Genomic DNA, 12,304 nt, shown 5'->3' on the forward strand with positions numbered 1-12,304 from the left:
AGAGGGGAACGTACCAGAAAATAGCGATAGGTTGAAGAGATCGGTTAGGGCTGGAGTGAGCGTGTTAGTGAGGTTTGGGAGCAGGTAGGAAGGGATGGGGTCAAGTGCACAGGTGGTGAGGTGTGATTTGGAAAGGAGGCGAGTAAGCTCTCCTTCAGTGATGTTGGAGAGGGAGGTTATTAGGGAAGGGTCTTTTTAGCCTGCAGTTGTAAGGCATTGTTAAAACTTAACAAATAAAGGGTATTTGTCCATTAGGAAATATTTTTGTGTTGCCATGAATTTAGCATTTTTCATAAAAATTTTAAAATTGTTATTTTAACAGACACTTTCAAAAATGTCTCCAACATCTTTAAAAGTAACATTCAGACAACTGAAAAATGGATCTTCCTTAACACTGCAAGAGGTGCTAACCATGGAATACAGACTAAGCCAGGCAAGCATGGTAAGAACATCTTTGAAAAAAAATTATTATATTTTGCATTTCACTCCACATTCAGGATAAGGCAAATGAATCTAAGTGGACTTTACTAGGTCACTTCAAAAGTTATAACCTTAGGTTAAAGGGAACCTGTCACCCCGTTTTTTCAGTAGGAGATAAAAATACCGTTAAATAGGGCCTGAGCTGTGCTTTACAATAGGGTATTTTTTGTCCCCTGATTCCCTACCTATGCTGCCGAAATACCTTACAAAAGTGTCCTTTTTCGCCTGTCAATCAGGCTGGTCAGGTCGGATGGGCGTGGTCACAGCGCTGTTTTTCCCCCACATCTTGCTTAAGTTCCCGTTTGTGGCGTAGTGCTTCTCGCATGCGCAAGTGCCAAATGCACTGCGCAGCTGTCGAAAAAGAGCACGCTCGCCGCTAATCAGCGGTTTCTCAGTGGGCCATCTTCCTGAGGCCGCGCGGGCGCAGATGGAGTCTCCTGCTTCCCGGGGCTTCAGGAAAATGGCCGCGGGATGCGGGATGTAAAGTAAAAAAAAAAAACACTACATACTTACCTACCGCTGTCTGTCCCCGGCGCTCTGCTTCTCTGCACTCCTCCTGCACTGACTGTGAGCACAGCGGCCGGAAAGCAGAGCGGTGACGTCACCGCTCTGCTTTCCGGCTGACCGATGCTCACAGTCAGTGCAGGAGGAGTGCAGAGAAGCTGAGCGCCGGGGACAGACAGCGGTAGGTAAGTATGTAGTGTTTGTTTTTTTTACTTTTACGCTGGTAACCAGGGTAAACATCGGGTTACTAAGCGCGGCCCTGCGCTTAGCAACCCGATATTTACCCTGGTTACCAGTGAAGACATCGCTGGATCGGTGTCACACACGCCGATCCAGCGATGTCTGCAGGGAGTCCAGCGACGAAATAAAGTTCTGGACTTTCCTCAGCGACCAACGATCTCCCAGCAGGGGCCTGATCGTTGGTCGCTGTCACACAGAACGATTTCCTTAACGATATCGTTGCTACGTCACAAAAAGCAACGATATCGTTAACGATATCGTTATGTGTGAAGGTACATTAAAGGTAACGTCACACTAGACGATATTGCTAGCGATCCGTGACGTTGCAGCGTCCTGGCTAGCGATATCGTCCAGTGTGACACACAGCAGCGATCAGAATCCTGCTGTGATGTCGCTGGTCGGGGAAGAAAGTCCTGAAATTTATTTCGTCGCTGGACGTCCCGCTGACATCACTGAATCGGCGTGTGTGTCGCCGATTCAGCGATGTCTTCGCTGGTAACCAGGGTAAACATCGGGTTACTAAGCGCAGGGCCGCGCTTAGTAACCCGATGTTTACCCTGGTTACCATCGTTAAAGTTAAAAAAACAACCACTTCATACTTACCTACCGCTGTCTGTCCCCGGCGCTCTGCTTCTCTGCTCTGGCTGTGAGCGCCGAGCAGCCGGAAAGCAGAGCGGTGACGTCGGGTTACTAAGCACGGCCCTGCCCTGGTTACCGTCATCGTTGGTCGCTGGAGAGCTGTCTGTGTGACAGCTCTCCAGCGACCAAACAGCGACGCTGCAGCGATCCGGATCGTTGTCGGTATCGCTGCAGCGTCGCTAAATGTGACGGTACCTTTAGGCTTTCTCCACTACTGTTTGCTGGAGTACACAAGAGGTGGCTGGTGATGAGGATGAGTGAAGGACTGACTTGAGCAGAAAGCAGATGGCAGTGTGTTAATTGTTAGTTTCTATACTGTACTGTGTGAGCTCTTTGTCTTGTGTGGGTAAATACACTCTTAATCCCCTACTTTGTGATGATAAGATACAATGTCTGAGTGCTGATGAATCTGTTAGGCTACGTTCAGATTAGCGTTTCCCGACGCTGCGTCGGGAAACGCAGCGGCGACGCACGCGTCATGCGCCCCTATGTTTAACATGGGGGATGCATGCGTTTTTCTTGTTGCGTTTTCCGACACGTGCGTCGTTTTTGACGCTAGCGTCAGACGCAAGAAAACGCAACAAGTTGCATTTTTCTTGCGTCCGACTTTCGTCAAAAAACGACGCACGCGTCGCAAAACGCAGCGTTTTTGCGTGCGTTTGCACGCGTTTTTTCGTGCGTCGTGCGTTGCGTCGCCGACGCAGCGGCGCGCAACGCTAATCTGAACGTAGCCTTAAATGCCCAAATACAACCCAGCAAAAAACGCAACACTGCATGGCAGACAGATTGAGACAAGGAATCTTCCATAGGTCCTCATATCCACAATACATGAATCTCAGATAAGAAAATAAGGTTAACCCCTTACCGACATTTGCAGTATGTATATGTCATAGTCAGGAAGGACTTCCCAACCAATGCAGTATATATACGTCATGTCAATCATGCAACCACTGTGACTAATCGCGCCTTGATTCTGAACAGCCAATCGCAGCGTTTCTCAGTGTCTAAGGCACCAGAAAGCCTGAAACACTGACGTCCAGCCTAGGATGGGTGCCGTAAGAGTACCAATCATAGGCTGGAGCCTAGCAACCAAGGCGTCACTAGGGCCAGCTCCGATTGGTGCTATAGACAATGACATCGATTGCACCAATCAGAACACAAAGACGCGGTGTCACCTGGCAGTGACCGCTCTGTACGTCCTCATTTTAGCTGCAGATTTGTACAGGGCGGTCACTGTGTCACTTTGTGCACCTTGTTGGGCCTTGTGGTGCCTCAGAAGCCTGTGCCATCGCTGTGATTGCTGCTGCTTCTCCTTCTGATCCTGCTAAACAAGAAAAAAAGTTCCTAATCTCTCACTGATCCTTGCCTGATCTTTCCTAGTTCTCCCTAATTCCCCTCCCCCATTCCCTGCCTTTTTTTGTCAGTCTACTACCCCTCCTCCCTACCGAGCACTGTTCAGTACTTGATCGCTCATTTTTTGGCAATTTTTTTTTGTGCATCCTGCAGCCGCCTGCAAATCACTGATCATTGTCCGTGCTCGCTGGTTTTCAGAACTTTTTGTCCCTGTCCATTTCTCCACCTCTTTGCACCACCTCCATGAGCGCATCTTACAGCCGCCGAGCGTTGATTAGTGACACAAATCCTCACTTGTGCTGGTTGTTTTCCACAACTTTTTTTTAACTAACTATTCACCCTCTCCCTCCTTTGCACCACTCCGTGTGTGCCTCCTACAGCCGCTAAACTGCTGATCAGACATACACCACTGATTAGCACCCGTGCTTTTTATTTCCCCTCTCTATTTTTTTAAGCTGTTTTTGAACCACATCCTACAGGTGTTGAGCGATGGTTGGCAACGAACATCACTGACTGGCCTCCTGTTGTTTTGTGTTTTTTTTTTCGTGAAAAAATAATCAAGTAAAAAATCATTTAGATTAGTTGATAGGATTAGATTAGTTAGGGACACTAAAAATATACATTAGTAATCGTCATTTGCTACAATATTTTTAGCATCAGTTAAGAGAAAAAAAATATATACCGTATATACTCGAGTATGAGCTGACCCGAGTATAAGCTGACCCCCCTAATTTTGGCACAAAAAACTGGGAAAACTTAAGCCTAGGGTGGGAAATGCAGCAGCTACTGGTAAATGTCAAAAGTAAAAATAGATACCAATAAAAGTAAAATTAATTGAGACATCAGTAGGTTGTGTTTTTGAATATCCACATTGAATCAGGAGCCCCATATAATGCTCCATAAAGTTTATGATGGCCCCATAAGATGCTCCATATTAAAATATGCCCCATATAATCCTGCATAAAGGTTAATAATGGCCCCATAAGATGCTCCATAGACACATTTGCCCAATATAATGCTGCACAAATGTTGATTATGGCCCCATAAGATGCTCCATAAAGACATTTGCCCCATATACAGTAGTGCTGCACAAACGTTATGGTCCCATAAGATGCTCCATACAGATATTTGCCCCATATAGTGCTGCACAAACGTTGATTATTGCCCCATAAGATGCTCCATAAAGATATTTGCGCCATATAGTGCTGCACAAACGTTATGGCCCCACAAGATGCTCCATACAGACACTTGCCCCATATAGTGCTGCACAAATGTTATGGCCCCATACAGACACTTGCCCCATATAATGCTGCATAAACATTATGGCCCCATACAGACACTTGCCCCATATAGTGCTGCACAAACGTTATGGACCCATACAGACACTTGCCCCATATAGTGCTGCACAAATGTTATGACCCCATACAGACACTTGCCCAATATAATGCTGCACAAACGTTATGACCCCATACAGACACTTGTCCCATATAGTGCTGCACAAACATTGTGGTCCCATAGATGCTTCATACAGACACTTGCCCCATTTGCTGTTGCTGCGATAAAAAACAAATCACATATTCACCTCTCGTTGCTCAGGCCCCCGGCACTTTCAATATTCACCTGCTTCTTGTTCCGGTGCCGCTCCATCTTCAGCGTCTTCTGCACGTTCAGGCAGAGGGCGTGCACTAACCACGTCATCGCACCCTCTGATCTGAGCGTCACTGCAGAAGACGCTGAATACGGAGCGGCGTCCGGAACGGGGAGCAGGTGACTATCGTGCAGCGCTGCGCTCCCCTCCCCGTTATACTCACCTGCTCCTGGCGCGGTCCCTGCAGGTCCCTGGCTTCCCCGGCGCCGGCAGCTTCTTCCTGTATTGAGCGGTCACCGTTACCCATAGGGGTGGAGCCGCATATTCATTACTGTAATGAACAGTACCAGTTCAGGAAGAAGCTGCTGGCGCCGGGGAAGCAGGGACCTGCCAAGAGCAGGTGAGTATTATTAGACAGCCCCCGCTCCCCCTCCCCTGCCAACCAAAAAAATGGGCTGAAAATCTCAGCTTATACTCGAGTATATACGGTAGATTAGTTGATGGGATTAGATTAGGGAACAGTTGTTGTTTTTTTTTTTTTTAAAGAGATTCAAAAAAATAATTTAGATTATGGACAGTAAAATATGTCTACTACTACAGTATTTTTTACTGAATTGAATCACGTTTAGTGTCAAATGCGGGCGATCAGTAATTTGTTTTTTACTCATGTCTGTTTAGTAAGCTTGTTTTTTATTTTACCAAATTTTTATAATTTTCTTTCTATATTTTCTTTTTTTTCTCTTCTAAATAAAAATATAAGTTTACACCAAGCACTCACAAACACACCTGAATAAAATTTGGTACAAACATCACATACGTGAAAAAATGTTATCCTGCTCATTCCAAAGCCGATATTCAGTGGAGGAGGCATACACTTTCCTTGTAAAAATTGAAGAAAAATGCAGCACTCACCCTTTTGCAGTGGAGTCATTATCTTTATTATACCATAAAGGTTTCAAGAAGCGAAATCCATGGGAGCGGCAGGTGTTCAGAGGGATGTGGGGAAAGGAAGGTGGACACCTGCCACTCCCATGGATTTCGCTTGTTGAAACCTTTATGGTATAATAAAGATAACGACTCCACTGCAAAAGGGTGAGTGCCGCATTTTTCTTCAATTTTTACATTTTACTTACTTCTGTCACAATGCTGAGCACCAATTACCCATAATTTTGCAAAGCTGCATGCCGATTATCAAACGGATCTGCTACACACCAGTGCAAACTTCCCTGGTGCCGTTCATTCATCTTTCTTTGTGTGGATACACTTTTCTTGCCTTCAACATTGACAGTGATGGAGCGGATCCCACCGTCCTTTATTTTTCCTCTTCCTCAAGTGATACTGAACCGCCACGCAGACACCCCAAGACAGAAAATGAACCAACGCCCACCGTTACTGACCGTGTATAGACCTCGCCTCTCGAAAATTATGAGCCACAGATTCCTGATTTCATGGCGCAATCAGGAATCCAATTTGACACCACTGGCCTCACAGAAATAGAATTTTTCAAAGTCTTTTTCTCTGAAGATTTTGTAAATCTCATAGTGTCGCAGACCAATTTGTACAAACAACACTTTTTACCTCAAAATCCGACATTATCATTTGCCAACTGTACCCCTGTTGATGCCATACAAATTGTGAAGTTTTGGGGTCTGGATCTTCACATGGGGATAGTGATGAAGACAGAAATTCGGCAAAATTGAAGTGCTTTAACGTTTTGTTTAACACTCCACTGTTCCGCATGGCTATTGTCATGATCCAGGCCGGGGTTTGTTTCTTGTTATTTTCTACCCGGTCTGGTCATGCAGGGGTTTACGTTCTCTGCCTCGTTTTGGGTGCTGTGTGGTTATTTCAGTCTGCTGTGGCCTGCAGACCAGTATTAGTGATCGTTCATGCTTCCAGGCTAGAGCAGCTGACCCCTTGATACCGTGTTTGTCCTCTGCCCATGTACTCTGTTCCCGTTACTTCCCTTTTCTGCCTTCCCACTTTGTCTTAGTGTTCACTCCCTGTTCTTGGACCTCTTGGTATGTGACCCCGCCTGGCTTTTTACCTGTTTTACTGTCTCTCGTCTTAGTTTTATCTGCTCCCATCTGGCCCTGACTTCTGGCTTGTATTTGACCATGTGTATTGCTGTGACCTCTGGTACTTCTTGTCCTGGCGGTTTCTGACTTGGCCGGTCTGACCTCTCTTTTGCTACTTGGTGGTGCTTGTGCTGCTGCTCAGTGGTGTTACTCTATGTGTGCAACCTTTCTTCCCTCACCAGCATCCCCTCATGGAGGTTGCGCTATACTGCACTGCAGCAGCATTACAGTTATGCCCCGGACACGCTATGAGGCCATCCACAAATTGTTGCATTACAGTGATAATGCGCAATGTCCTCCCAGAGATGACCACAACTTTTGCCTACTTTTCCAAGTTTGGCCCGTTATTGAGCACATCAGCAACAAGTTTTCTGAGGTGTACAACCCTTAAAGGGACATCTGCCTGGATGAGTCCCTAATCCATTTCAAGAGGAGGCTCAAATTACCGCAATACCTGTCCAATAAGAGGGCCAGGTACGGAATTAAACTCTATAAGCTGTGTTAGCATACCATAGGGTACACTCACATGTTTAGAGTTTATAAAGGGAAGGATACCTAGATTCAACCCCCTGTCCTGGGAATGAGTGAGAAAATTGTGTGGGATTTGGCGCACTCACTGCTGGATCAAGGTTATCTCAATGTAGATAACTTCTATGCCAGCATCCCACTGCTCTGTGTGAGCTACTGCAGCCTGCGATACTGTCTGCAAAAATCAGAGAGGCCTCCCTAGGACTCAAATTGGGCAGCTGCTCAAAAAGGGTGAGAGCAGAGCCCAATGTAGCGACAATATGCTGGTGGTCAAGTACAAGGACAAGAATGTTTTCTTGATGGCAGCATTCCCAGCACTGTACGAGGTACTTCTACACAGGTCCACAAACCACACTGTGTACTGAGGTACAATAAGAACATGGGGGTAGTTGATCTCTCTGATCAAGTCCTCCAGCTAAACAGTGCCATGAAAAAAACCAAGGTGTGGTACAAGAAGCTTGCCATACACATCGTTCGGATGGCAATGCACTACGCTTTCCTGCTATGATGTGAAGGTCAGACCGGGATTGTCCTTCAGTTAGAGGAGGTAGTGATCAAGGCCCTAATATTTGGAAGTCAGGTAGAATCGGGTTCAGTACTTCCAGAACTGAAAGTGCCCGTGTTGTCCCAGGGCAACATTTCCCCGATGAGGTCCATCAAACTTCATAGAGAGAAAGAACTCAAAAAGGGTTCAAAGATTGTTATAGAAGGGGAATACGAAAGGACATCATTTATCAGTGTGACGCCTGCCCTGACAAACCTGGTCTGTGTATGAAAAGCTGTTTCAGACTCTAACACTCATCCATGGATTAATAACTTTATTTTTGGCTTACAGAACTTACATATGCCAACCTGATGTATGTCATGATCTGTACTTTTATCCCTGTCCTGTATTTTGTATAACATGTCATGATGTGATGCGACTTCTCTTTCGTTGTATTTACTGTACATTTTGCAATGTCATGGGGTGTATGTAACTAACCTGTCTCCTTCCCCCAATACTTGCAGCCCTGAGCTATAATGCTGCTGCCAGGATCATATTCCTCACCAACCGTTACACCAATGCCTCTATCTTGTGCCAGTCATTACACTGGTTACCCATCCACTCCAGAATCCAGTACAAAACTACTACCCTCATCCACAAAGCGCTCCATGGCTCAGCACCACCCTACATCTCCTCTCTGGTCTCAGTCTACCACCCTACCCGTGCCCTCCGCTCCGCTGATGACCTCAGGTTAGCATCCTCAATAATCAGAACCTCCCACTCCCGTCTCCAAGACTTTACACGTGCTGCGCCGATTCTTTGGAATGCACTACCTAGGTTAATACGATTAATTCCCAATCCCCACAGTTTTAAGCGTGCCCTAAAAACTCATTTGTTCAGACTGGCCTACCGCCTCAATGCATTAACCTAACGATCCCTGTGTGGCCTATTTAAAAAAAATAAAAATAAAAAAAAACAGATTCCTCGCACTATGTTCTCATACACCTTATGCAGTTAATAGCCCTCTGTGTCTGTACTGCTGCATACTTAGGCAGTTAACTGGTTCATGCAGCTTTACATGAACACCCGAGCCTTACACTATGGCTGGTCCGAATAACTATAGCAATTGTTACCATCCACCTCTTGTGTCTCCCCTTTTCCTCATAGTTTGTAAGCTTGCGAGCAGGGCCCTCACTCCTCTTGGTATCTGTTTGGAACTGTATTTCTGTTATGCTGTAATGTCTATTGTATGTACAAGTGCCCTCTATAATTTGTAAAGCGCTGCAGAATATGTTGGCGCTATATAAATAAAAATTATTATTATTATTATGTAATTAAGCTTTGTCCACACCACTAGGGAAAGAATAGCCATTCTTCCTCACAGCAGGTGGCTAGTCAAATGTAAATACTACCGTCTAGGTAGCCTGGAGCCCACCAGTTTAGAATCTTCTGGTGGACCCAACCATTGAATAGAAGGTGTGACCCCCCTTTATGGGCGGATCCCAGGAGCTCAGACAATCCATTCTTATTTCGAGATCAGATGTGAGTTGATCCTTGAAGGAGGAGTGGGGATTCTTAGCTGAGGCAAGACCCCATGTCCATCTGGGTTTGCGGAAGCGAACGGGGCGAGACTTGAGCTGAGGACATATCTCGTCGTTTGTGAGATTGTTTTGGGATCTATTGGACTCGTGTGGACTATTGCTTTGTTACCTGGCACAAGGATTATCGGGAGGTGCCCCCGAACCTGTTCCATTGGACTAATTGTGGACTCTTTAGATCTACCTGCATGTGTTGTTCCAGCGTTCTTGATAATAAATCTGTTGAATCATCCCTCGGCCTGTTGTACCTTCTTGCTCTGCCGTACACCCCGTCACAATGTACACCACACAACTCATATGCCAACGTGGTGCACCCTACACTACTCACGTATGCCAACCTTACGCACACTACATAACCCACGTGTGTCACCAGATTAATTTCAATATAGGGTCACCCCCAAAATCGATGGTGAGGTAAGCTCACCGTCATCAGGGGCTTATCTACAGCATTCTGTAATGCTGTAGATAAGCCGCCGATGTTACCTGAAAGAGGAGAAAGAGGTTAGATTATACTCACCCAGGGGCGGTCCTGCTCCGATGGGTTTCTCAGGTCCGGAACAGCATCTCCCATCTTCATTCCATGACGTCCTCTTCTGGTCTTCATGCCGCTGCTCCGGCGCAGGTGTACTTTGTCTGCCCTGTTGAGGGCAGAGCAAAGTACTGCAGTGCGCCCGGCGCCTGCGCACTGCAGTACTTTCTCTGCCCTCAACAGGGCAGACAAAGTGCGCCGGAGCCCGGTGCTCAGGAAGGATATAATGCAACTAGAGAGAGTACAAAGGAGGGCAACAAAATTAATAAAGGGGATGGGAGAACTACAATACCCAGATAGATTAGCGAAATTAGGATTATTTAGTCTAGAAAAAAGACGACTGAGGGGCGATCTAATAACCATGTATAAGTATATAAGGGCACAATACAAATATCTCGCTGAGGATCTGTTTATACCAAGGAAGGTGACGGGCACAATAAAGGGGATGGGAGAACTACAATACCCAGATAGATTAGCGAAATTAGGATTATTTAGTCTAGAAAAAACACGACTGAGGGGCGATCTAATAACCATGTATAAGTATATAAGGGGATAATACAAATATCTCGCTGAGGATCTGTTTATACCAAGGAAGGTGACGGGCACAAGGGGGCATTCTTTGCGTCTGGAAGAGAGAAGGTTTTTCCACCAACACAGAAGAGGATTCTTTACTGTTAGGGCAGTGAGAATCTGGAATTGCTTGCCTGAGGAGGTGGTGATGGCGAACTCAGTCGAGGGGTTCAAGAGAGGCCTGGATGTCTTCCTGGAGCAGAACAATATTGTATCATACAATTATTAGGTTCTGTAGAAGGACGTAGATCTGGGGATTTATTATGATGGAATATAGGCTGAACTGGACGGACAAATGTCTTTTTTCGGCATTACTAACTATGTTACTATGTTACTAAGAAGAGGACGTCATCTGATGAAGATAGGAGGCGCCGGACCCGGACCAGCAGCGGGAACGCCCCTGAGTGAGTATAATATAACCTCTTTTTCTCATCTTTTCGGATACATCGGGGGCTTATCTACAGCATTACAGAATGCTGTAGATAAGCCCCTGATGCCGGTGGGCTTACCTCACCCTCGATTTTGGGGGTGACAGATTCCCTTTAAGAGCTGTAATTGAGTCACAATTTCTGCATACAGTAAACTAAGTGATGCATCGTTGGAATCACTGTATCCTGATTTTCAATACATTATGCTGCTCTCAGATGAAGTACCAAAAACCTGGCTACAGATTCCCTTTAATTTAAAAGAAAGCATACTCTTATTACATCTATAGGTAATTGTATTAGAACAAAATGACATGTTTTCTTCTCTTTGCAGAGAGGACATGATTTTTATGAAGGTGTAAGAGCAGGTAAGGTGTTTCAGTGGTTACTGAAATAGCAAAACTTTCTTCACTAAATGGGTAATACTTGTACTAATTTCCCACAGTATAGACAAGTTTTTCCATTGTATAATTTATGTTTTGTAGATTCCCACACTTATTTTTTCAAACAGTGGTTGAATAAATGTTATCATTGTATTAATACATAAAATCTTCTTTGTTCATTGGTGTTAAAGGATTTTTCCGAACAGATAAATTGATGGTATTTTGCCTCAGCTAAGCTTTTTCTCATGCCCATTGTGCTAAAAAAGTGTTTCCTTTTTGTGATTGGTGCAGTTCTAGTGGATGAACTTCCCCCATGACAATATGATCCTAGCTACAGTTATGGCCAAAAGTTTTGTCACTCTTGAAATTGTTCCAAAAAATTAAGTATTTCTCCTAGAAAATTATTGCAATTATACATGTTTTGTTCTACACATGTTTATTTCCTTTGTGTGTATATGGAACAACACAAAAAAGAGTAAAAGGTAAATTGGACATAATTTCACACAGAACCCCCAAAATGGGTCGGACGAAATTATTGGCACCCTCCATTTAAAATTTGGTTGTACACCCTTTGGAATAAATAACTGTTATCAATCGCTTCCTATAACCATCAGCAAGCTTCTTGCACCTCTCATCTGGAATTTCTGACCGCTCTTCTTTTGCAAACTGGTCCAGGTCTCTTATATTTGAAGGGTACTTTTTTTTTTTTTTACCCCTTTACCCCAAAGGTTGGTTTGCATGTTAATGACCGGGCCAATTTTTACAATTCTGACCACTGTCCTTTTATGAGGTTATAACTCTGGAATGCTTCAATTAATCCTGATGATTCTGACATTGTTGTGTTGTGACATATTGTACTTCATGATAGTGGTAAAATTTCTTTGATATTACCTGTGTTTACTTGT

At 44.9% G+C, this 12,304-nt stretch overlaps 1 protein-coding gene across 5 annotated transcripts in view; it reads left to right on the forward strand.

The window, feature by feature from the left end:
* Positions 1 to 12,304, forward strand: part of HIBCH (3-hydroxyisobutyryl-CoA hydrolase) — an 885,760-nt gene that overhangs the window by 686,029 nt on the left and 187,427 nt on the right. For 3 of the 5 annotated variants that reach the window (XM_069733795.1, XM_069733794.1, XM_069733796.1), the window contains 2 exons: positions 323 to 442; positions 11,351 to 11,384. In XM_069733795.1, the coding sequence (XP_069589896.1) occupies positions 323 to 442; positions 11,351 to 11,384 (154 nt within the window). The remainder of the gene's footprint in view (positions 1 to 322; positions 443 to 11,350; positions 11,385 to 12,304) is intronic. The other 2 variants (XM_069733798.1, XM_069733799.1) reach the window with 2 other exon arrangements.

This window comes from Ranitomeya imitator, chromosome 7, assembly GCF_032444005.1.
Source record: "Ranitomeya imitator isolate aRanImi1 chromosome 7, aRanImi1.pri, whole genome shotgun sequence".
Taxonomy (NCBI): domain Eukaryota; kingdom Metazoa; phylum Chordata; class Amphibia; order Anura; family Dendrobatidae; genus Ranitomeya; species Ranitomeya imitator.